The 24,132-nt window shown below is 34.9% G+C and overlaps 2 protein-coding genes across 17 annotated transcripts in view; both read left to right on the top strand.

Annotated features, from left to right (window-relative positions):
* The first annotated feature begins 655 nt into the window (after positions 1 to 655).
* LOC122295539 (disease resistance protein RUN1-like) overlaps positions 656 to 24,132 on the top strand; it is a 111,975-nt gene continuing 88,498 nt past the window's right edge. For 11 of the 14 annotated variants that reach the window (XM_043104589.1, XM_043104587.1, XM_043104583.1 and 8 more), the window contains exons 1-4: positions 657 to 1,219; positions 4,208 to 5,342; positions 5,947 to 6,231; positions 6,340 to 7,881. In XM_043104589.1, the coding sequence (XP_042960523.1) occupies positions 705 to 1,219; positions 4,208 to 5,342; positions 5,947 to 6,231; positions 6,340 to 7,881 (3,477 nt within the window). In that variant the 5' untranslated portion in view covers positions 657 to 704. Of the gene's footprint in view, positions 1,220 to 4,207; positions 5,343 to 5,946; positions 6,232 to 6,339; positions 7,882 to 24,132 lie in introns of all 14 variants that reach the window. The other 3 variants (XM_043104598.1, XM_043104600.1, XM_043104599.1) reach the window with 1 other exon arrangement.
* LOC122295548 (RNA-binding KH domain-containing protein RCF3-like) lies at positions 19,768 to 23,573 on the top strand. Of its 3 annotated transcripts, none has more exons than XM_043104622.1 (3): positions 19,768 to 20,022; positions 20,659 to 21,378; positions 21,737 to 23,284. In XM_043104622.1, the coding sequence occupies exons 2-3, from the start codon at positions 20,680 to 20,682 to the stop codon at positions 21,779 to 21,781; spliced, it is 744 nt and encodes a 247-aa protein (XP_042960556.1). In that variant the 5' UTR covers positions 19,768 to 20,022; positions 20,659 to 20,679; the 3' UTR covers positions 21,782 to 23,284. The 3 variants fall into 3 exon arrangements, with proteins under 3 accessions (XP_042960556.1, XP_042960555.1, XP_042960557.1); XM_043104621.1 differs by having other exon boundaries at positions 19,769 to 20,073; XM_043104623.1 differs by lacking the exon at positions 21,737 to 23,284 and adding an exon at positions 23,453 to 23,573 and having other exon boundaries at positions 19,770 to 20,073.

Genomic DNA, 24,132 nt, shown 5'->3' with positions numbered 1-24,132 from the left:
GATTTGTAAGTTAAAATTTATAAATAATAATAAATAATAGTGAGATGAGTTGAGATAATATTTGAATCTAAATAGAATATTTCAGCAATATGATTTTGTGTCTAAACAATCATTACTTATGATCTATTTTGATATTTTCTAATAAGTTATCATGATATATATTTTTTTGAACTGTTAAATTTATAAAAGAAATTACATAATTTATAAACTAAAATGACTTGATTTGATATACTTTAAAATTTTTTAAAATGAAAATAAAATAAAAGAAATGAGAAAAAACCATATTAATTAATTTTTAAACTTTATTATTACGAGATCTCTACCTAAACTAAACATGTTAATTTTAGTTTGTGTTCAATTAAAAAATTAATTTTTTATTTTAATTTATGTAAACGATGGTATATATTTTAAAATGTCTTAATTTACACTATTAAATAGTTAAAAATAATAACGAATGATTGAGCTTGAGAACTAGAAAGAGTCGACGAGGAAAAACGACATTGCTGAAGTCAAGAGTATGATGGCAGTGGCACCGACTTCGAAGGTTGACAAGAAGTAGTGGCCGACAAGTAATTTCCCCTTTCTTTGCCCCCTTTATTTTCTATAATTATTTATTTGCCATAACTAGCATTGCTCTATAAATTCGACCTCTTTGTAAATGGTAATCGCACAAACGTATTGAGATCAGTAGGACTTCTAATTCCATGGACTTTCAATTAGGAGCTTCTTCCTCTTTTTCACCCTCTTCATCTCCTTCCATCCGCTCATGGAAACATGATGTATTCTTGAGCTTTAGAGGTGAAGATGTTCGCAATAACTTTATTTCTCATCTATATAAAGCTTTGGATGGAAGGAAAATCAATACTTACATTGACAACAATCTCGAAAGAGGAGAGGAGATTTCATCAGCACTTTTCGAAGCTATTGAAGGGTCAATGATTTCTATTATTGTACTCTCTGAAAATTATGCTGAATCTAAATGGTGTTTAGACGAGCTATTGAAGATTCTTGATTGCAAGGAAACAATAAAACAAATTGTTCTACCAATTTTTTTCAAAGTAGATCCATCAGAAGTACGACATCAAACTGGAATTTTTGGAAGATCTTTTGATAAACTTGTAGATAAGCTCAAGGATAATGCAAAGATGCTGAAATGGAAGAAAGCTTTGGAAAAAGTAGCCAATTTCTCTGGTTTCCCTTTCCCATCAGCGAACTTCCGGTAAGTTTTACCAATATATACTTTATCATGTGTATGTGCATGTTATATTTGAGATATTGATGAGGAAAATTGAGATAAATATTCCAAGATCTGACATTGGGGAACTGGTGGAGATAAAATACTATACAAAAGGAAAACAATTTGATATTTATGATTATTTTTGGCATTGAATAGTTATATGCAAAACGTAGTCAAATTTTAGAAGCCCTTTTGATTCTGGGATTAAATATCTACTGCCACTACTAAGAAGTTCCTCCTACATGCAACGCTGTATCCACTTCTTTAAACTTATACAAGGAGCTCCATCATCATCCATAATCTATCTGTAATTAGTTATACTTTATATTTAAAATGACTTCTTCCAACGCATCACCGGGACTCCGGGACTCCTCTCCTCTGCTTCCTCCTCCAATTCTTTTTCTTTACCCTCTAAATAATTTGTGTATGATATGGTTAGAGAGAGAGAACCAGACCAAAGGACCCCCCAACCGACACAGATTGTTGTCAATTAAGCTGTTTTTTTATTATTGTTTTAGTATTTATATATATATATAAATTAGTTAATATACATAAGTAAAGTCCTTTTGTCCTCTTACTACCGACTGTTCTTTTATCAACAGCATCGACTGCAAATCTTTTTCAGCCCCTTTCACTTGGCTTTGAGTTCTCCACCGACAGATTATAACATTAAAAAATATTTATATTTTAATGAGAAATATATATAAAATAAATTTATAAATTAATATAATATAAAATAATTATTTTTATCATAACATCAAGCTTATTTATAGTATAAATTATATCAATTTATTAATTTAATTATATCAACAGCAACTTTTATTTCCATATATTCTTAATTTGAAAAACAAAGAAATTTGAGATATATTACACCAAAATTACTAAGTGCACCAAAATGCAGAAGCCCTCAGTTCATAAAATTTTGTGTTCATATTGATTATGTTTTTCTACGTTATTAGATTCTTCACACACACACACACATATATATATATATATATATATATATACACACTAGTAGTGGAGCAAACTGCCTAGTTGTGAGAAAATAACTTAATAATAAAATAATATACATGCCAAAATAATCATAATAACATACATTCAAAAATAAAATTATTTTGGTTTGGTTATATTTTCATGTATTTTAATTGAAAGATTATTTTATTTAATATAATTAGTGGTTCTGTTTAATTTTAACGTATTTTTTGTTAAATTATTTTATAATTTCTAAGTTGTGAAATTTATTTTAATATTCTTTCTTGATATTAATTATTGTTTTTCATTTAAATTACTTTTTATTTTAAATTATTTTATTATTGGGTTTAATTATTTTATTTTATTAATATTGAGGTGTAGTATTTTTATTTAATTTTTATTATACTTGTTTACCTTGTTAGAATTTCATTTTCGGGTGGGATTTGCTTCAGTGGATTTTTCCTTTGATTTTGGGCCAAGCCCTTTCAGCTTTCTGGCCCAGCCCGTGTACCTTAAGCCCGGGCCCTTTATTCTCTTGTTTCTTCTTCCTCTTGCTGGCGCCGACTACTTCTCCTCCTCCATTTTCATTTTTTCTTCCTTTTCATTTTTTCTTCCTCTGTTTTCCGTGTATTGCTGCTGCTGCTGCTGCTTCTCCCTGTTTCTACTTATTTTCATTTCTTTTGTTTTCTCTTCTTTTCTTCTTCTCCTGCCGCGCACCACCTGGTTCTTCTTCCTCTCATTTTCGTGTTTTTCCTCTGCATATCTGGACTGTCGAAGCTCCTACATTTTCATCTGGTTAGCTTGCTTTTTATTCCTATGTTTTGGTTTCTTTTTTTGAACAAACCGAGCATTTCTTCTCCTCTCTTTCGGTCCCAGACTAAGAGAGCAAAGCCACTGACCTCACCACGAAAACTACCGTCGAGCAACCAGCCGTGCCCAGCTAGCCAACCTCCACCGATAGCCACAGCAACACCGCACAACTCTTCCCTACATGGCAACAAACAGCTTGAAGCCTCTGTTTTGCTTCCAAAAACAGAGCAAATGCTCCACCGTGCCCAACCAACGAGGGCACAAAGCTGCGGAGCCACCGTGAGCTTCCACCTTCGGATGCTGTCCTGGTTAATGCTCAGCCATTTTCCGTCCTTTCCAGCTACTGCCATATTCATCCATCTCCTCGATGAGCAGTTCTCCCTCACGCTAATCTCTATCCATTTTACCACTCTCTCATCTCTCTCTCATTTACCTCTTAAGCTTTCGGTCTTTCTCTCATGGTTCTCTCTCTGTAGCTCAACCGCATGCCACCCTTAGCTTCGTCGCCTCTCTTCCACGGCTTCTCTGCATTTTTTGTAAGTCCCTTTGCCGCCGCCAACTTGCTTCTTCTAGTGGCTGTGTGTGTGAGGAGTGCTCTGTTTTTGACAAGGAAGAACAGGGGTTGGTTCATGTCGTGGAGGAGCTCACGGCATCACCTTTTGGTGGTGGTTTCCGATGCAGAAATTTCATGGATTGAGGTGTTGGTGGCGTACAGGAATGAGTTTGATGTTGGGGTCTTGGCAGCGTTGGATGGTGCGAAGCTAAGGCGTCAAAGGGGAGGAACGCGAGCTGTGTAATTTCCTCATAAAATCATGGGTAAAACTGAAAAAAAAAAAAATGTTAGACGAAAATCTATTCATCCAACATTCGCACTTTATATATAGTAAATAAATATATATATATATATAGTCCAATCCCTACCACCAATACAAATTAAGCTACATTAATTAGTACGTACTTGACTTATGGTCAACCCAAAGAAGGATTGGGATTCAGGTCGACAATTAAGGATAATATGAATGTTGTAACTTCTTCGTACCCTACCAATAATGTCGACATTAATTACATGAGAATAAAATTCATTTATTCTCATGTGCCTAAATCATGTCCCCATGTCTTTAAAGAAGAGCAAGTCAAATTCATGATTTTTCTTTTAATCTTTTTCTTTTAATCTTTTTGCATTGGTAGGGACGAGTCTGAATGTATCCAGAAGATTGTTGAACAAGTCTCAAGCAAACTACCAATTCGTACACGCTTGCTTGTTGCGGATCATCCGGTTGGGTTGGAGTCTCGTGCAGAAGATATAATTAATACGCGTTTAGGTATTGAGATCATTAATGAGACACGCATGATAGGGATTTTCGGTATCGGTGGAATTGGTAAAACAACTATTACAAAAGAGGTGTTTAACCGCATTGCTAATCAGTTTGAAGAGAGTTGTTTTCTTGCCAATGTTAGAGAAAATTCAAAACCAGATAAGGGCGGTCTTGTGAAATTGCAAAAGAAAATTCTTTCTAAGATCCTAAGAGTTGATCCAAAGCTGGTTGAGGTCGATGATGTGGATCAAGGAATCATTCTGATACAGGAGAAACTTTGCTGTAAAAAGATCCTTTTGATTCTTGATGACGTTGATGATCTGGACCAATTAAAATATCTAAGTGGGAGATCCGATTGGTTTGGATTGGGAAGTCGAATCATCATAACAACAAGAGATGCGCATCTACTAGTGCAGCTTGATTTTGGTAATTGGAAAACATATTCTATGAATACATTGGATTCTCAAGACGCTCTTAAGCTCTTTTCCTGGCATGCCTTCAGGCGTGACCAACCGGATAATGATTTTGTGGAACTCACAAAACTTGCAATGCAATATGCTGGTGGCCTTCCGCTCGCTTTGATTGTGGTAGGCTCAAATCTACGCGGAAGAGATAGATGTTTTTGGGAAAGCGAATTGGGAAAGTACGAAAGAATTCAACATAAAAAGATCTATGATATACTCAAAATAAGTTTCGATGGATTAGATGATTTGGAACAAAATATTTTCCTCGACATTGCATGTTTCTTCAAAGGACACGAAAGAGAATATGTCACTAAAATACTAGACAGTTGCGGTTTCTTTCCCGATGCTGGTATCGAAGTGCTCAAGGATAAATGTCTCATATCACTTGATCAAGATTATATTGGTCGCCAATATTTGAGGATGCATGACTTACTAGAAGATATGGGTAAAGAAATTGTTCGACAGGAATCACCCAAAGAACCTGGCAAAAGGAGTAGATTATGGTTTTATGAAGATGTTCGTGAAGTACTTGAAAAAAATAAGGTAAGATTTTCCCTAGAAATATAATTCTACTTCCGAGTTTTTTTTTTTTTTTTCAATTGAAGCTATTATTAAATTAAAAGAAATGGATCCAGAAATACATATAAATTATTATATAGACACATACGTACCCTCTACATGAAATATTTTCCCAATTTTGTAAATAAAATAATTTTAATAAAGAAGTACAAATAAAATCATGAAAGCCAATTCACATTTTCTCCATTTTTCTATAAAGGCAAAATGCTATGATTATCTGATACTTTTTTAGCATTTTAAACAGAGTAATACGTATTAAAAGGAAGAAGTATATATGACTTTGACATTTGAACGTACATACTCATTTCTAGAAATCTGAATAATAAAAATAAGGCTATTCCTTTTGTAATCTAAAATAGAAACACCATATGAAGAAAGGTGAGGCCTATGTTTGTTATTTCCTTCTTAATAAATGAAATAGTGATGTACACACGTATTGTAAGAAAAATACATATAATCGTAGCTTGTTCAACTTATATATAGTTCATGAACACTTGCGCAAGTAGTGTTGAATTATAGGGAATTTATCTTTGATTTTTTATAGAACACTTGTGCATTCTCTCATTAGGGAACAGAGCAAATTGAAGGCATATTGATAGAAATGCCTCCGAAGGACAGCAGGATACGTTTGGATTCTGATGTGTTTGCAAAAATGGAAAAACTCAGAATATTAAAAGTTAGTACCTTCTGTGACTGTGGTGGATTGAATTATCTCTCTAATGAGTTAAGAGTTCTTGATTGGCCCATATGTCCTTTGGAGTTTTTGCCATCTTCTTTTCATGGAGAGAAACTCATTGTTTTCAATATCAGAGAAAGCAAAATTAGAGATTTAGGGACAGGATTGCAATCTAAGGTACCTATTTTTATTTTTCATATGTCAATCTGTCTTACTTTTAAGTTATGCTGCAAATTTCCTTTAACAATTAATATATATTTTATTTGTTTTTTATTTTTCAAACAGAACTTAACAAGTATAGACCTATATTTCTGTGAATACTTGACAAATATATCGGATCTTTCAAGTTGCTCAAATCTAGAGAAGTTGCTTTTTTATGGATGTGCAAGTTTAGTTGAGGTTCATGATTCTGTTGGATTTTTGGATAAGCTTGTTGAATTGGATTTTAGATATTGTTCTAGCCTAAAGAAGTTGCCAAGAAGCTTCAAGTTGAGATCTCTAGAACGCCTTAAACTTACAGGTTGTACTAGTCTTGAAAACTTTCCAGAAATTGAGTGTGAAATGAAATATTTGAAATGTGTCAAGTTAAAAGAGACGGGAATACAGGAGCTACCTTCATCCTTTACATACCTCACTGGGCTCGAGAAGTTATTTATAATTGGGTGCGACAGCTTTGTGCATTTTCCAGTAAACATTTTTCTGTTGGAACATCTACAGGATGTTTCCATCATGCATTGTCCAAATTTTGTAAATTTTGGAAAGGTGGTGGGGCATAATGGACAATTCGTGCCATGTACACAGGAAAATGAAATTTCATCAAGTATGGAATTTAATTTCTCATCCAGTTTGAAGACTTTAAGTCTACGTGGTAGTGGTATTGTTAGCCTTTCTCCATGCATCGAAGGATTGGTTGGATTGTCTAAACTTGATTTGACATTCTGCTATCAACTTAAAGAAATTCTATACCTTCCACCAAATATAGAAGAGGTAAATGCCACAAGATGTTCCAGCCTAAAGGATTTCTTTCCAGAATCAAATAATTTATCTCGGACATATAATTTCTCATCCAGTTTGAAGACTTTAATTCTATGTGGTAGTGGTATTGTTAGCCTTTCTCCATGCATCGAAAGATTTGTTGGATTGTCTGAACTTGAATTGTCAAACTGCGACCAACTTGAAGAAATTCTACACCTTCCACCAAATATAGAAAAGGTAGATGCTAGTGAATGTTCGAGCCTAGAGAGTTTCTTACCAGAATCAAATAATTTATCTCGGACATATGATTTCTCATCCAGTTTGAGGACTTTAAATCTATCTGATAGTGGTATTGTTAGCATTCCTCCATGCATCGAAGGATTTGTTGGATTGTCTGAACTTGATTTGAGAGGCTGCCAGCTACTTGAAGAAATTCTACACCTTCCACCAAAAATAGAAAAGGTAGATGCTGAAGGATGTTACAGCCTAAAGAAATTCTTACCAGAATCAATTAATTTATCTCAGACATATAATTTCTCATCCAGTTTGAAGACTTTAATTCTACGTGGTAGTGGTATTGTTAGCCTTTCTCCATGCATCGAAAGATTTGTTGGATTGTTTGAACTTGATTTGGGATTCTGCGAGCAACTTGAAGAAATTCTACACCTTCCACCAAATATAGAAAAGGTAGAAGCTAGTGGATGCGTGTTATTGGAACGCTTTCCTCATGTATCGACAGAATCTTCATTTGGTATACCCGACTTAAAACGGCTAAGCAAGATTGACTTATTGGAATGCAATAAAGTGGAAGTGGATGTAGGGAATCATGCGCCAGATCCATTATTGGTACAGGTATACATGTCTCATCTATTTGATCTCTAATTTCTTTCTGTTTCGTATTTGATAGCTTGTATTTGTTTTCTAAAATATAGTTGGTTTAATAGGAACGCTTTCGGGAGAAAGATTCAAGTACAATTATATATCCAGGAAGTAGGATTCCAGAGTGGTTCAAGTATTGCAAGGAGACTACTTCATTAAGTAAATCTATTGAAGTAGAAATTGGTCATAATGCGTCCATGTGTTGTGGGCATCAGATTGTGGCATTAGTTTTGTGTTTTGTTGTGGGACCTATTCCACCACAGAGTTTCTATGGTCATATTGGAGGTTTTTCAAGATGTATTTGTGGTTTTACTATCTCAATAAACGGCCAGCAGATTGGAAATGATAAAATATGGTCTTGGGATTCAGTGGATCGACATTATAGTGTATGTCTAAAATACATCGCTGGAAATTCTATTGATGAGATTCTGTCAAGAAGTTACAGGGAGGGGAACAATAATACGAGGTTTACATTTGAAAGTGATTCAAAGAAAGCAATCTTCAAAAGTGCTGGAGTCCATCTAATATACGGGAATGACAATTTCATTAATCCTATTCAACTTTCAAAGAGATACCGAGATGATGGTGAGCATGACTTGGAACCCGATTGGAACCCACAACAGAAGCGGCAATCTTCAACCACGAGAATTATGGAATTCGAGGATGCTAATGATGATTAAATTATTGAAGATTTGGATTTAGAACTTCGACTTGGGTATGTGATAATAGCCGAATTTGTGCAGAATTTTACTAAATTAAATAAAGCTTTATCACAATTATGTAGTCATGTTAATTCTTATATTTTTATTAGTCTTGAGATATTTATTTTTCTTAGTTAAATTTAAGTTTATATTAATGAAGGAATTGAAGTTCAGAAAGGAATCGAAGTTGCAGAAGGAATCGAAGTTGGGGGAAAGAACTGTAACGGTAACAGACTTGCAGCGCCTTTATTTACATTTTGAGAAATTTTTATTCTTCTTTAGTTTCGTTTTCAATACTGCTTTGATGTTTATTTACATTCATATTTTAGAATTTAATTTCATGAACAAGCCTAGCTAATATTATTTATGAAACCTCTTTGAAGATTAGTAATATTATTTATGAGATTGATTTTTACCAATTATCGATGCTTTCAATTGAGAGGGATAAAATTCTTGACATAGTTCAATCATGTTTTTATCATGATTTAGAATAATCTTAATCAGCTGATAGCTTTATTCATAATTTTGTTAAAAATAAAAACTATTGAAATAGAAATTGATCATAATGCGTCCATGTGTTTTGGGCATCAGATCGTGGCATTAGTTTTTGTGTTTTGTTGCGAGACCTCTTTCGATTCAATGGACCCACATGATCGTGTATGGCTACAATACATAGTTGTAAATTCTATTGATCATGAGATTCTGTCAATAAGTTACAGGGAGGGGAACAATAATATGAGGTTTACATTTGAAAGTGATTCAGAGAAAGCAATCTTCAAAAGTGCTGGAGTCCATCTAATATACGGGAATGACAATTTCATTGATCCTATTCAACTTTCGAAGAGATACGCGCAAGATGATGGAACCCACAACAGAAGAGGTGGGGATCTTCAACCAGCTCTACCATTATGGAAATTCAAGGATGCTAATGATGATTTAATTAATGAAGATTTGGAGTTAGAACTTCCACTTGGGTATGTGATGATAGCCGAATTGGACAGAAGTTTGTTAAATTAAATAAAACATTATCACAATTATGTAGTGTTAATTCGTATATATATATATATTTTTTTTGTCTTGAAATATTTAGTTTTCTTACTTAAATTTGAACTTTATCTTAATGAAGCAATTGAAGTTCAGAAAGGAATCAAAGTTGCTGAAGGAATCAAAGTTGGGAAAGAACTATAACCATAATAGACTTTAACGGTAACAGACTTGTAGCTTTTACATTTTGATAGCAGTGGAATTTTTATTTTTCTTTAGTTTCATTTTAAATATTGCTTTGATTTTTTTTACGTTCATTTTCTAGAATTTATTTTCATGGATACGCCTAGCTAAATTTTCGACTGAGGTTAAGGATGAAACCTCATTAAAGATTAGTAATATTATTTATGAAATTGATTTTTTCTCCAATTATTGATGCATTCAACAATTTATTGTTATTGCTTCATATCAATTGAAAGGGATTAAATTCTTGATATAAATTCAATCATATTTTTCTCATGATCTAGAATAGTATTAATCAGTTGAGAGCCTGATTGATAATTTTGTTAAAAATTACCACTCTAGGTTTTCTCCTCGGGTTTGATAAAAGTCTTCTTTGGTAAGAGCCCTTAATCACTTCTAAAGTGATATTTGGTTGAACTATTATGGTGTTGATGATCTAGAACGGTAAAGGGATGAAAAAAATAAATGTTTGAAGAAGGCTGATTGGTATTCCTAATGTACTTCCAACGATGAAGATAGGCTGATTTTCCTTTAAAGAAGCATGATTATGTCATATTACTTGACGTCATGAGGCATGAGTGCTCAGGGCATATTTTAAAGTATTGCATGCATATTTATCAATCAAAACCAGATATGAGAAAAGTTCGTGGAATAAATCCTTTCACTATTAGCATGTTTAGAACTTCAATTGCATTATCTCATGCTGACTCGTGAATAAGCATCCATTGACATTCCATGTATCTTAGAAAACATTTTCATTGGAAATTAGTACTCTTTTAAAGGTATTTTTTAGTGTTAGTGACACATAATGAACCTATCTCGAATTGTTTTGCAATAGTTCAAACCTCGCATTCACAGGATGCTTGTGGAATTTGCAGCAATCTCCACGACTACCTTACTAGAATTTCAGTACATATATACGCCAGGAATATTGAAACGGGTTCAAGGCCTCAAAGACTCTGTTTTTAGACCAAGACCAGATCTGTAAAGGGAGATTTAAGGGCCTTGAAAATTATGTGTTAGAGACCTAAGGACCATAAGGGTAAGTTGAACAAGGTTAGAATTGTACAACATTACATAAAAGGAGTTATAATTTTCTTGGATTCTTTTTAGGTTAACCCAATAGGATTTGAATTGGACCTGATTTCTTATCCCTTTTTCACCTTTTTAGCTTTCTTCTCGGGTTTTGATAAAAGTCCTCTTAGGTAAGAGTCTTGATTTCTTATGGAGTTGATGATCTAGAACAGGAAAGGGGATGAAAAAATAAATGTTTGAAGAAGGCTTATTGGTATGCCCAATGTACTTCCAACAATGAAGAGAGACTGATTTTCCTTTAAAGAAGCATGATTATGTCATATTACTTGACGTCATAAGGCATGAGTGCTCAAGGCATGTTTTGAAGTATTGCATGCATATTTATCAATCAAAACCCGATATGAAAAAAGTTTGTGGAATAAATTCTTTCACCATTAGCATGTTTAGAACTTCAATTGCATTATCTCATGGTGACTTGTGAATAAGCATCCATTGACATTCCATGTATCTTAGAGAACATTTTTATGGGAAATTAGTACTCTTTCAAATGTATTTTTTAGTTTAACTGAACATAGAATGAACCTATCTCGAATTGTTTTGCAATAGCTCAAAACTTGCATTCATAGGATGCTTGTGGAATTTGCAGCAATCTCCTCGACCACTTTACTGGAATTTCAATACATATATATACACCAGGAATATTGAAACACGTTGAAAGGCCTCCAAGACTATGTTTTTAGACCAAGACCAGATATTTAAAGGGAGATTTAAGTGCCTTGAAAACTATGTTTTACAGACCTAATGACCATAAGAAGGGTAAGTTGAACAAGGTTAGAATTGTACAACATTACATAAAAAGAGTTAGAATTTTCTTGGATTCTTTTTGGGTTAACCAAATAGGATTTGTATTGGACCTGATTTCTTATCCCTTTTTCGCCTTTTCAGCTTTATATGAGACTATCACGTCATCCCATATTGGAAAGGATGCTGGATGAATTGTTATACTAGGCAGTAGAAGGTCACCATTAAAAGGCTGAAGTTAATGACCAAATTTATGTGTGGAGGGAAGAAAGGTAATGTGCGTGGAGCTCGTTTTCTTAACATTTCAGGCAAACGCATGCATTGAGATGAAATTAATTAATGTCTGTGCAAGTTAAGGGAATCTAAATTGTCGTTGATTTTCTTTTTCATCATACTGTAATTGTTGATCTTCTTGAGCTGCATTTGTCAAAATATAGGATAATTGCTGAAAGTTTTTGGTTTGAGAAATGACATAAATCTAAGGTCCTAAAGCTCTGGATGGGATTATTATCATACATTTGTACCCGTCTCAACATTAGAATGAACTCTTGAGGAAATAATAATCCCTGCTTACTGGTTACTAATCATAAGGTTATGTACTAATGCATAATGAAAGACTTCTATATTAGTATCACCAATATTGGCCTGCCATTTTGTGGTTATCTTGCTAGAGCTCTTGTATCTAATCACGCCTTACTTGATGGCTAACCGTATGTGGCAGAGGTAGTGGCGGAGCTAGGATTTTATTTCGATAGGTGCAAAATCTAAATAAAATTTTTTTTAAAAAAGGTATGAACTATTTTTCTTTTGTAGAACATTTCTTCAATTATAATGACAATAAGTTCTTTACACTTCTTTAGATGAGGATGCATTGCTACATCTAATGGATGCAACTGCAGACATGCCACTGTTCCTGCAGCACCCCCTCCCTGTCATGTTGATGTAGGATATGCAAAGTAAGTGACCCAATACTGTTTCATTCCAAAAGATTGAATTTATTATCAATACCATAAACACAAATATGTAAGAGCCTAGATTGTTAAATTGGTAGAGTTTTATTAATCACTTTTCCTCTAGAAAATCCTACATATTTTGTTCTGTTAGAAAATGTGTACAATGGATGAATCGGTTAGTTATTAATGCTTGCTAAATATGTTATAATTATAACAAGATATGTGTAATTAGTTAGTAATTGATGATTTGTATTTAAGCTTTCGCTTTCATATTTGTGGTCTCTTCTTCTGAGGCATCAGAATCAGAAACCCTCCTAAAGTTCAAGGCCTCCCTTCAACCCAATGACGCATTAATCAACTGGAATGGCTCAACAACACCATGTTCTGAGCATAACGTAAATTGGGTTGGTGTTCATTGTGGGAAAGGAAAAGTTAAGGATTTACGACTCGAGAATATGGGACTAAATGGTTTCATTGATGTGGACTTGCTCGCGTTACTGTCGAATTCGAGAACTATAAGCTTTATGAAGAACAGCTTTAACCTTGCCAAAGCTTTTGGAGTTAAGGCTTGAGGATAACCATTTTGATGGTCAGATACCAGATTTTCAACAGAAGTCATTGAGTGCTTTTAACGTATCAGGCAATGAATTGGGATGGATTCAAGCTCCTTCTCTGGTGAGTCAACTTTTTATGATATCATCTGTAAATATATATCTATATATATAATGTATCATGTGCATGCACATGTATATGTACTTACACAAACGTGTTTCTTTAGTTGTATTTATTCTTCCCAGAGTTATCAGAAAATGGCTGCTTCTGACAAACTCTAAGTGACAAAGTAATAGTTACAAATATGCAGTCTTATATTTTGAACTAAAATATAGATTAAGCCTATAAGTGATCTATTGGATTCTATATTGTATGGTATAAGATTAATTGTTAGATCTATATCTATATACTCAAAACTTTTGAGTTGAATATAATGTCTGAACATATATGATCATATCAAGGCATCACTAGCATCTAGCACTTTCCACATTGATATTGGACATTGATTAGCCAACTTAATCCTCCAAAGAACTGAAAACCCACATGAAACAATGCCTAAAGCTTGCATATGCATATATACAAGGGTAAATATGTGTGAAAACATTCAGGCAGTGATGGTTTGTCCTATCAATGGCAGGAAATTTAGAGCTATGTGGAATGCCTATGGGTAATTGTGACGAAGGCTCAATTCCAAGTATCCTAGTGATTGTCATACTTGCAACGATGGCAACAGTCGGAATAGGTGTGGTGGTCTTCATCAACCACAAGAGGCAACCTTCTTTATTGACAAAGGCTCCAGTACAACCATTAAACTTGCAAAAGAAATCAGGCATAAAGGAATCAAACGAATCAGGGCAAGACTCAACAAACTACAGTGGAAATACCAAGAAGGTTGAGAATGTGAAGCTGGCCTTTGTCAGGGAAGATAAGGAGAGGTTTGATATGCAGAAATCGCTTAAAGCCTCAGCTGAGATATTGAGCAGTGGATCATTTGGGTCTTTGTGTCTTCTTACAAGGTTGCCTTGCACAATGGACAGGTGATGGTTGTGAAGCGGTTCAAACAAATGAATAATTTGGGGACAGAGGAGTTTCAAGAGCATAAGAGCAAGCTAGGGAGGTTGAGACACCCGAATCTGCTTCCTCTGGTGGCTTACTACCATATATAGGAAGGAAGAGAAGCTCTTAGCATTTTGACTGTGCAGAAGGCCAGCTTGGCCGTTCATCTACATGGTACACTGATCTCCTTTCTAAAATATGTTTGCTCACATGTGCATGTATATTAGTTCATGAATTGGTAGGCCCTCTGTATATGTTTCTTTATAAACATAGCATTTTTGTCATGCATACATACATACATACAGACATATATATCATATCCGCCTCTGTTGTGTAATCACTTACAATGCGTTCACTGACATCATTTTCAATGCAAAGAAGCACTATCACATTGTCCAATTATACCAATAGTCCTAATTATAAGCCAGTTTGGAGGAAAACTTTGTGATTCTTCAATTTACTGTTTATAATTAAAAAGCAATACTCAATCTGGTTGAACAAAGTCTGCAATTTTTATATTTTTTTTCTTGTTCTTCCTTTATGGTAGGTCAGCCCCAAGACAATCTACATAGCCCTTTGTTCATGCCACTTGCTTTTCCATTCCTCCTCTGTTTTGTTCAAACCACAAGTCGGCAACTTATGGCCATTAATTGGTCTCTCTCTGCCACATATTGAAGATGTTCAACCACACCGAATGCTAAACTCTTGGCCACGATATTCGGTAACTGTTTAACTCTCTACCTCACTCTTTTATGGACTATTGTATTCATTTGGTTAGATGATGTTGTGTTTTGAGTGTTTAAACACGGTTTGTCAAGGGGCCTATGAGTTTGAAATTATGAAATGACGAGAATGCTTTGTCAAGGGGCTTATGAGTTTGAGCAAAATATTTGTGAACGTAGAAACAAGAGAAATTAGTTCAACCTACTACTTGATGAGGTAGAATAAAATTCTGCTCTGTTTTTGGTCTAAGGCGGTTCGGTTTTTATTAGTTTCTACTATAGATTTAGCTCTATCATTTCCTTTACCTGAATCCCTTTTTAATTGGTTTAAACCCTCCATTTTATACTTCGAACCATTAGAGATCAGTGTTTGTTTGTGTGCCACCTTCTTAAGCTTAAACCAACGTGAACAACCATAGATTACACCAAACCAGTAACCAGTAAAATCTGCAGCAGTGAACTAACAACCTATTTCACCTCTTCCTCAACTACTCAACTCAAGCCTCTTGTAACTATTGAACTTGCCTCATTCTAGACCACCTCAAGAGGTAGTACAACCACCATAGAAACCACCAAAGACGCAGGTAAGTTCCCTCTTTTAATTCTGTCCAAAACTGTAGCATAGCAGCAAACTCTTTCTGCAATGCGTTTCCTCCTCTAAATTTATGTAATTAATTCCTTCCTATTAGTTTCTGTTTGGTTGACTCTCTAGCTTATTTATCTCCGTTTGATCACTTCTAAATCCTTGCTTGTGTAATTAGGAATGTATTAGAAAGAGGGAAGGTTTGAAAACAAGAAAATACACAAGCTCTTGGCTGTCCTTCCAGTGCAGAAAAAATTCAGCAACTTCAACCCTTGATTCCTATTAAGTTTCAGCACCTTAGTTTGCTTTTATTTCATCTCTTCAACTCAGTTTGCTTTTATTTCATCTCTTCAACTCAACCTCAATATGTGACATTAGGACTACCAAATTACCTTAAAATCTCAGACCAAAACCAGCTCTAAGTAGCTGAAACTGAGGGGAACAGCAACACACACAACAACAGCAGAAAGTTGTAAGGGACGGCAGCAGTAACAGTTTCTCATTTTGTTTTCCCTCTCCTTCTCACATGTAATCTCTTCTTACTCCAAGGACCCTCATCTATACAATATATTTTAGTCCAGTGGATGAAATATTCGAGCTCAGAATGAATATACAATACAGTTTTCCGATTTGTCGGTTTATTCTTACACCCCTACCAAGACCTCATAAACCCCCAAAAAACAAAAAATCACAGTAAATAAAATTCGAAAGAGCAAAAGGCAAATAAATATAGGAAAAATTTTTAACATACACAGAAAAATATGTTGTGTGGTTCCCTTCTATGTGGAGGATGGCCCATGTAGGTCCATTAAGGCCACATGGAAAGAGGTTTTCGGCCTAGTTTAATTAGGTTTATTAAAACTTAAGTGCTGCTACTATTAGCAAAAATGAGTGTGTGAAAAAAGAAAAAAGAAAAAAGAAGAAGAAGTAGAAAGACGTGTGAGAGATTGGGGAGAGGAAGAGACAGTCAAAAACAGGGAAGTTCGTCCGGTTTCAATCAAACACGTTTGTGGTCCAATTGAGTTGAAATTTTTCAAACACGTTTACAACTCAAGGTTCTATAATTTGATGATTTGTAGCAGTATTTATGGTGTTCGAGATCATAAACAGTAACGAATCTCTTTGGTGAAATTTCTTCTATCACACTGTTTGGTTGCCAAGAAAGTGTTTTTTTTTTTTTCTGATTATTGTTGATTGTATGCTTTTAGTGTTATCTAGAGAGAACATTTGTGTACAAATCATTGTTGATAGTAAAAGGTTTAACTGAACTCGGTCCCGTGGTTTTTTCCCTTTGCATTAAAGGGTTTTCCACGCAAAACAAATTCTTAACTCTTTGTGTGTGTGTGATTTTGTTTTAGATTATTCTCTTTTACATTACTTCCTAACAGATTCACACGAAGTATGAGAGAATTATTTTCGCTATTTGGTAATTGATTTGGTTATTCCAAGTCGCTCTTAAAATTTCTCCCAACAAAATATAGGGATATAAAGAAACTAAATAAAAATGAAGAGGAAAACAAACAAATTGGGATATAAAAAAACTAAATAAAAATGAAGAGGAAAACAAACAAATTTTAATAGACAATACACCCAAACCAGGGAAAAATACGATTGAACTCATGGCATTACTATATACCTTCAGTTTCGCCCCCCAACAGGCTCGTTTGGACGATGGGAAAGGTTGGAACACAGCGGAGACTAAGATATGAACCCGCATTTGTTTCAATGCAAGTCAAAATAAATGAAATCTTCTAAATTTTGAATAGATCAGTGGTGTTTAAACTTAATCTGAATGGTGCTTAATGTGTTTGTGGATCTTTGGCAATTTATCTCTAGTGGACCTAAGCGATTTAGAGGAATCTTGAGGCGGGAGGGATGCTTATGGCTCTAAGAAAACCAGAACGTGAAATGAATGATCAGGTAATCATTAGCCATGATGAGAGGATTGCAGATGGCAATCCAAATAGGAATTGGGGAGATAATTACAGGACTTGGTGAGCTTACAAAGATGGTGAAGGGTAAAGGACAGTGTTGTATGCCCTCTGTGTTTTGTTCAACGCAACTAAAAGTATTTCTGAATTGTCTTTGTTTCGCTTTTGTTCAAAGTTTCGAGACAATTTAGGATAAGAATCGATAACTTGAGTGAGGAAGATGGTTTGTAGGGATCTGTCAAGAAGGTTATCTGCAGAGTAGGTCTTGAGTAAGTTCTGTTCTGTTTTGTGCTTGTTTGAATATTTCGTATAATTAATTTTTTGTTCAATTTGATTCTTCCTCTTGTATAAAAGGTAATGTTTATCACAAATTAATAAAATATTGGAAGTAGAATTGGAGTTTTCACAACATTTACCATCTCTTATTTAACAATATATATATATATATATATATATATAATCATTTGATCTCTTATGTGAGTGATTTATTTCCATTGAAATCTTGTGTAAAAAGCTTTACTCACGGCTTTTCCACTCATGGTTATCACCGGAAAACATGACAAATATTTGTGTCCAGTCATTTCATTGGATTGGATTAATGACAAATATTTTTCATTACGCTTAGAAACAAATATTTTTTTTCTTTGCCAGTTGCTGTTCTTCAGTTCCAGTTGATATTCTTGATCTAGATGAATTAGAAACTGCAAGAAAAATTGCTATATATGTTTCATTTGTCAGCATATAATGCTCTTCAACTTCATGCAGGAATTCCTTTGATGGGGATAGAAATTGTCAAACTGATAACAATTGTTTGTTTGTGCAGCAATAAGCTCTTAGTGGGGAAGGCTTGAGGGGATTTCTGAAAGGAGTCATACAACGAGTAGGCGTGGTGGATATATATATTTTGATGGAGTTGGATATATAGCCATTTTTATTCTTGTATCAACTCTATTATTGTTGTCATTCTTGTATGCTTCTACTTTGCAATTTGTAAATATTTACTGTTATTGAATTAATTTTTAATTTTTATTAATTTTAGGATGATTATTAATTTCAAAGCAGTTCAAATATCAATGTTAAAATCAGTAGTTTCCTGATAGAACAGTTCGGTAAAGCACTAAGCAGTACTTCAAAAAAAAAAAAGACAATTTTAACCCAACCCGAATTGAGTGGGTTGGGTCGGGTTATTTTGTTGATCCCCGGGCCAGGTCGGGCCCAAATCAGCCTTAGGCAGGCCGGGTTGCAGGCCTACAATCTGTTGTGTCTACAAATGGATCTGAAACTTTGTCTAGTGCATAATCACTCTCATTGCCACATTTGAAATACGAAGGTAGCCTCTTATAAAAATCAAGTCTCCTTGGTAAAGAAAAAAGTACCAATTCAATATCAGCAACTCAAGTGTTTATTATCTTTAAAGATTCATTGAAGATTCCATGTTTTGGCAAGCAAATTGTAAGTAATTTATTATCTTTCACTTCATCAAACTCAAATCACATTTTTTTCCAACTAGCTCATCATGATTCGAGTGGTGGTGGATTATTGTGACAACGGCCTAAGAGATCAGAGCTATAGATGTGGGAGACTTTATCAAATGTTTCTTCTTTGAAAATATTGATTTTACCCCATGTAAGCACATGGGAATACCACCTGGTCATAGCATTATTGCCACTAGAAGTGTTACAGGGGAGTTGTTCTAGTGTTTCTTTCAAAAATTTTCAACATGATAGCTAAAATTTTTTATACGGTAGTTAGGGTATGGGGACCCGATCGTCTCATGCATGGTATCTTTCATGAGAAACAAACAAATACCATAGACTAGCGCTAGACCATTGCCGACATTATTAAACTATATATAATCATTAGTTCATGTTCGTTGAAATGATATATTGCATCAGTTTTTATATTATATGATAGTGAGAACTTAAAACTTAGAAAGTATTCTTGTCCTTCTGAATGCATAGAAGGATTTGTTGGATTGTATAAGTAAATTTAGAAGCAGCAATTGATCGAGGATGCGTGTCATTGGAACGCTTTCCTCATGTATAAGCAAAATCTTCATTTGGTAACCCCAACTTAAAAAGGCTAAAATCAATTGGCTTATTGGATTGCAATAAAATGCATGTAAATAAAAGGAATCAAGCGCCAAATCCATTTTCTAATCTATTTCTAATCTATTTCTCTAATTTCTCCCTGTTTGATATGCCTTATTTTATAGCTTGTATTTACTATGTCCTTATAGTGCTACAGAGATTCACTACGCTCGTCGTGCTTCTTGTACAAGCAGGTACGGTCTCTCTCCAACGATGAACAATGTTTGTCAAGCAACTCCTTCTCCTGACGGAGTTAGTTAACGTTCAAGTTTAGGTCCTAGAGGGAGTCCTTGGCCTTCGCCAACGCGTCGGTACACTCACGGCAGCTTCGAATGGTCTCCTCCAACAACCTTTCAAGACGAGACAAACGATCTCACCACAAGGCCCGTTCCACCTGCAGCACCCTAAGCTCGAACTGGCTACGAGCGGCGTCCCTCCTCGACCAGTTGAGATCGCTCTTGAGGTTGGATACTTCCTCGCATAGACTATCAACATCTTCCACTAAGGAGTGATAGTAAGTTATAAAAATCACAGCGATATCATTTTCTTAAGGAATGAGATTTCCGCATTTTCCTCTATTTTCTTGGCAACCATACAGAGGTTTCGTGATTGTCTACTAATTCCTTCCTTTTTTTCCTTAATTTACAAATTCTTTTTAATTCTTTGTGTCATTGCTTTCTATTTCATCTTCTTCCTAAGCTATTATCCGTTTCTGTTTAAAATGTGAGCAATAGTTAGAAAGTAAGCGTCGTAACTTAATTTATATAAGTAATTAACTAATTAGGTTGTAAGATATATTGATAATTTTATTAGATTAAGTGTTTGGACATATCTTTGTAGGTTCATTTTGGGTTTGCTGGCTCTTTATCCGTGCATTTCCCAAACAGGAAACAGTTTTCGTGTATTCGTATTCAGATGGCTAGTGAAATAATATTTTTCATTTAGAAGTAACATATTGCTGATTAATATATGGACTTCACGCTATATGCTTTGGAAAATCAATGTTTCTCGATTTTTTTTTGGCTGGTTATCCTTTTATTTTTCTTTTCATTCGTTTTTCGGTTTATATTATAATTTATTGATTGGCTACAAATTGCAGCGAAGAGGTGTGATAGTAGATATGTCTGTTCCATTGACACCTTCTAAAAGACCACATAACCGGAACCTTACAGAGTCGAATGGAAAAGGAAAGTGGCAGAAGGTACAGAATCAACCCGTGAAATCCTCTCTTGGAAGTGCTGTCTTCCGTTTGTTATGTCCTGCTTTCAAAACCGGTGGCGTTATTGGAAAGGGGGGCACCATCATATCTGAAATTCGACAACAAACTGGGGCAAAGGTCAGAGTTGAGGATACCGTACCTGGTTGTGACGGGAGGGTAGTTTTTATCTCAGGTTCTGATAAAGAGACTGAGGTGGCTACCGACCTGAGCCAGGAGGATGGTAGTGAAGAGACAAACAAGGATAAAGAGAAAAATGATGAAATGGAACAGAGTCAGAACAATGAAGATAAAGAGTCTGATACTGTGGGAGATTCTAAATCTGATAAGGGAACTTCATCTGTGCAAAAGGCCCTTTTACTTGTTTTTGAGAGAATAATAGAAGGAGAAGCAGAGGCAGGTGGAGGGGAGGAAGACACTCAAGACAGCAGTAAGTCTTCAATTGTTTTGAGGTTACTCGTGTTTTCCAGTCAAGTAGGCTGCCTTTTGGGAAAGGGTGGCAGTGTAATCAAGCATATGTCATCTGAAAGCGGGGCACAAATACGGATCCTTCCCAGAGACAAACTTCCTCTGTGTGCATCAGTTACTGATGAATTAGTTCAGGTAGTTTTGGATGACATTATTGTTATTTATTATATTTTTTTTGGGCTATGCCTAATTACTCGTTCTACTAAAATTTTATTTTACTTATAAATTTAGTATATTTTAATGGGTAACCAGGGCTATTTCACATACTCATCTACATTTTATAAGTTTAGCTAATTCTACTTTTAATTGGCTTTTTGCTATTTGTTTTTATGATCGATAGTTTTCTGCTATTTGTCATTTCAACTTTTTATTATTACGCTGTCTCTGGGCTTTTACCTGAAGTTGGTGAGGTTTTCATGGTGCTCGATAGTTTTTTATGTTTTTTAATTTTATTTATTTATTTATTTATTTTATCGTTTTGTTTATTTGACAGAACGGACATGCTAGGCCTTTAAGCTCCAGTGGTGATTTACTGTAATATATATCTTCTTGAAGCCCTAGTTTTGCCTAAATTTTGACAAACTCAAATTAATAGTGGAGAGCTGACAATCTTTTTCAGAAAATCTTCTGGCCTTTGGGAGGTTAAGCAGTAATATAAATCCAATATGTAATACTATCTGTCCTTTTAAATCCTTGGTTATTTTTTGCTGCCTGCAGGCGCTTTCTGGCTGTATCAGAAGAGTTTGTAGCTTTATTTGCATTTGTCTGCTTAAAAAGCATATCCAACTTTATCAGTACCAAAAATAACAGCTATGATTTCCAGATTACAGATATTCTTATATTGAAAATACTTAGCCACAAAGGAATTATACAATAGTAAACCTACAAATTGACGTGGTTTGATATGGTACGTTAGCTTGTAAAGTTACTTTTAGGATGTGTTTGGATAGTGAGGTGATATCTGATGATCTTTGAATAGTAGTGAAAAAGTAATAATAAAATATTGAATAGCAGTGAATAATAGTAAAAAGTAAGTGAAAAATAATGAAAAGATAATGAATAGCAGATCACTCTACTACCCACGGTCCCACACCCTTATTATTAAGTAGATCTAATGGATCCTATAAAGCCACTTCAGTTTGTGGGTTTACTTTTATGTAATCTCTGTGTCAATAGTAATTCTCTTCTTATAATTGGGAAGGGGACATATCTCATGGATTGTTCTTACCAGATCTATATGGTAAACCAAAAGGTGGGACAGCCTTGAAATAAAAACTGAAAATCACATTCTTTAAGACGTAGTTGTCAACTCTGTAGATTTGTTCTAATTGTTCAGTCATCCCTTTATCTGAGTGGCAAACCATCATTGGCACCTTGAATCTTCATTACTTTTTTGTCTAATTTCTAAATACTGCTTAGTGAATTTGGAGGACTTCTAGAAATCCAAGTTTAACAGTAGCAGTCATGGATACTGCCTTGGTTTTCGGAAATAAGTCCACATTTGGGGTTTATTTCTAGGCAATTTTGTCTTGTTTGAATGAAATTGATGCATGAGATCTTATGTCCCATGTATTTTCTAAACTCACTGCCGATAAGTGGGGAAGCTGATGCAGTTAGGAAAGCTCTCCAATCTGTTTCTCAGCAGCTTTTGGAGAATCCGCCTAAGGATCACGACCCTTCCCCTGTCAGCTCTTCAGGGCCTCCAGCACATTCATTTGGCCATCCACCTCCAAGGCCTGACGTACATCCACCACCTAACCGATCTTTTGCTTCTGGACCACGTGATGTTTCTGACTATCATTCTGCTGTTCCCCCCCTGTTTGCTAAATATCATGAAAGTGGCATCTCTGGTCGAACGAAGCCTTCACAGGATATGCTAACCTTCCGATTAATGTGCCATAATGAAAGAGTAGGAGGTGTGATTGGCAAGGAAGAGTTTTAATGGAAATATTTTGGGCCAAATGTGACTTTTGGCGTAAGTTGGAAAATGAATTATTTTTGGGCCAAATGTGACTTTTGGCGTGAGTTAGAAAATGAATTATTTTTGGGCCAAATGTGATTTTTGGCATGAGTTGGAAATGAAATATTTTTGAGAAAGATTATTTTTGGATCTCATGCATATGACATCCTGTTCATGCATATTGTTGAGTTTACTATATTTTTATCTTGTGGTGTTTGGATCATTACTTACCTGAGGCACCATCTTTAGTATTGTAGATTTTGATGCAGAGTTTGAGGAGGAGGAGGAGGCTGAGCCTGAGGAGGCAGCTCCGCCAGATTATTGATTTATAGTTGTTTTACTTTTAAAAACTATTTTACTTGCTTTTATATTATGTAATTTAGATTTGAAACAATGTTGAAACTTGTAATATTTTATTACGCTTGTTTTAAGCAAATTTTTATTTAAACAAAATTCTAGTATTTAGTTGAAAGACTTTTTATTACCGCTGCATTATTTTTATGTATACGTGTTGCATGTACACACACTTGACACTCGGCGATTGGATGCGTGACTTGTGTTGTCATCATCCCGACGCCTCGATTTTTCTGTGTCCGTATGTGGGAGTTTGGGGCGTCACAGACATGGCACATAGAACAGTAAAAAGGAAGTTTTAACCCATGAGAGAAAGCAAGGAGTGACAAGGTCACTTTCTCAACAATGCCCTTCTAATTGGTGGCCCCACGTTGAGTTCCAAGAGCTTCTAGAATCACTAAGTCCGTACAAATCTCTCAAACCTTTGAGGTTAGTAGGGGTGGTGGTAGAAAACTAGCGATATCCCTCATAGTAGGGAGGGCTATGTTTTGGAAGGGGCTCAGACACCCTCGAAGACCCAGCCTTGCAGGGAGAGTGCGAGCTATGGGAAGGAAATCGTGAGGTATTCTTGGGGG

This window comes from Carya illinoinensis, chromosome 15, assembly GCF_018687715.1.
Source record: "Carya illinoinensis cultivar Pawnee chromosome 15, C.illinoinensisPawnee_v1, whole genome shotgun sequence".
Taxonomy (NCBI): domain Eukaryota; kingdom Viridiplantae; phylum Streptophyta; class Magnoliopsida; order Fagales; family Juglandaceae; genus Carya; species Carya illinoinensis.
This window is presented reverse-complemented; position numbering and strand designations above follow the sequence as displayed.

Excerpts from the sequence above, each read along its gene's own strand:
- LOC122295548 (XM_043104622.1), top strand. The coding sequence starts at position 20,680 with ATGTCTGTTCCATTGACACCTTCTAAAAGACCACATAACCGGAACCTT. Across the intron at positions 21,379-21,736 it reads TTACTGATGAATTAGTTCAG|AACGGACATGCTAGGCCTTT; the intron begins GTAGTTTTGGAT and ends TTTATTTGACAG.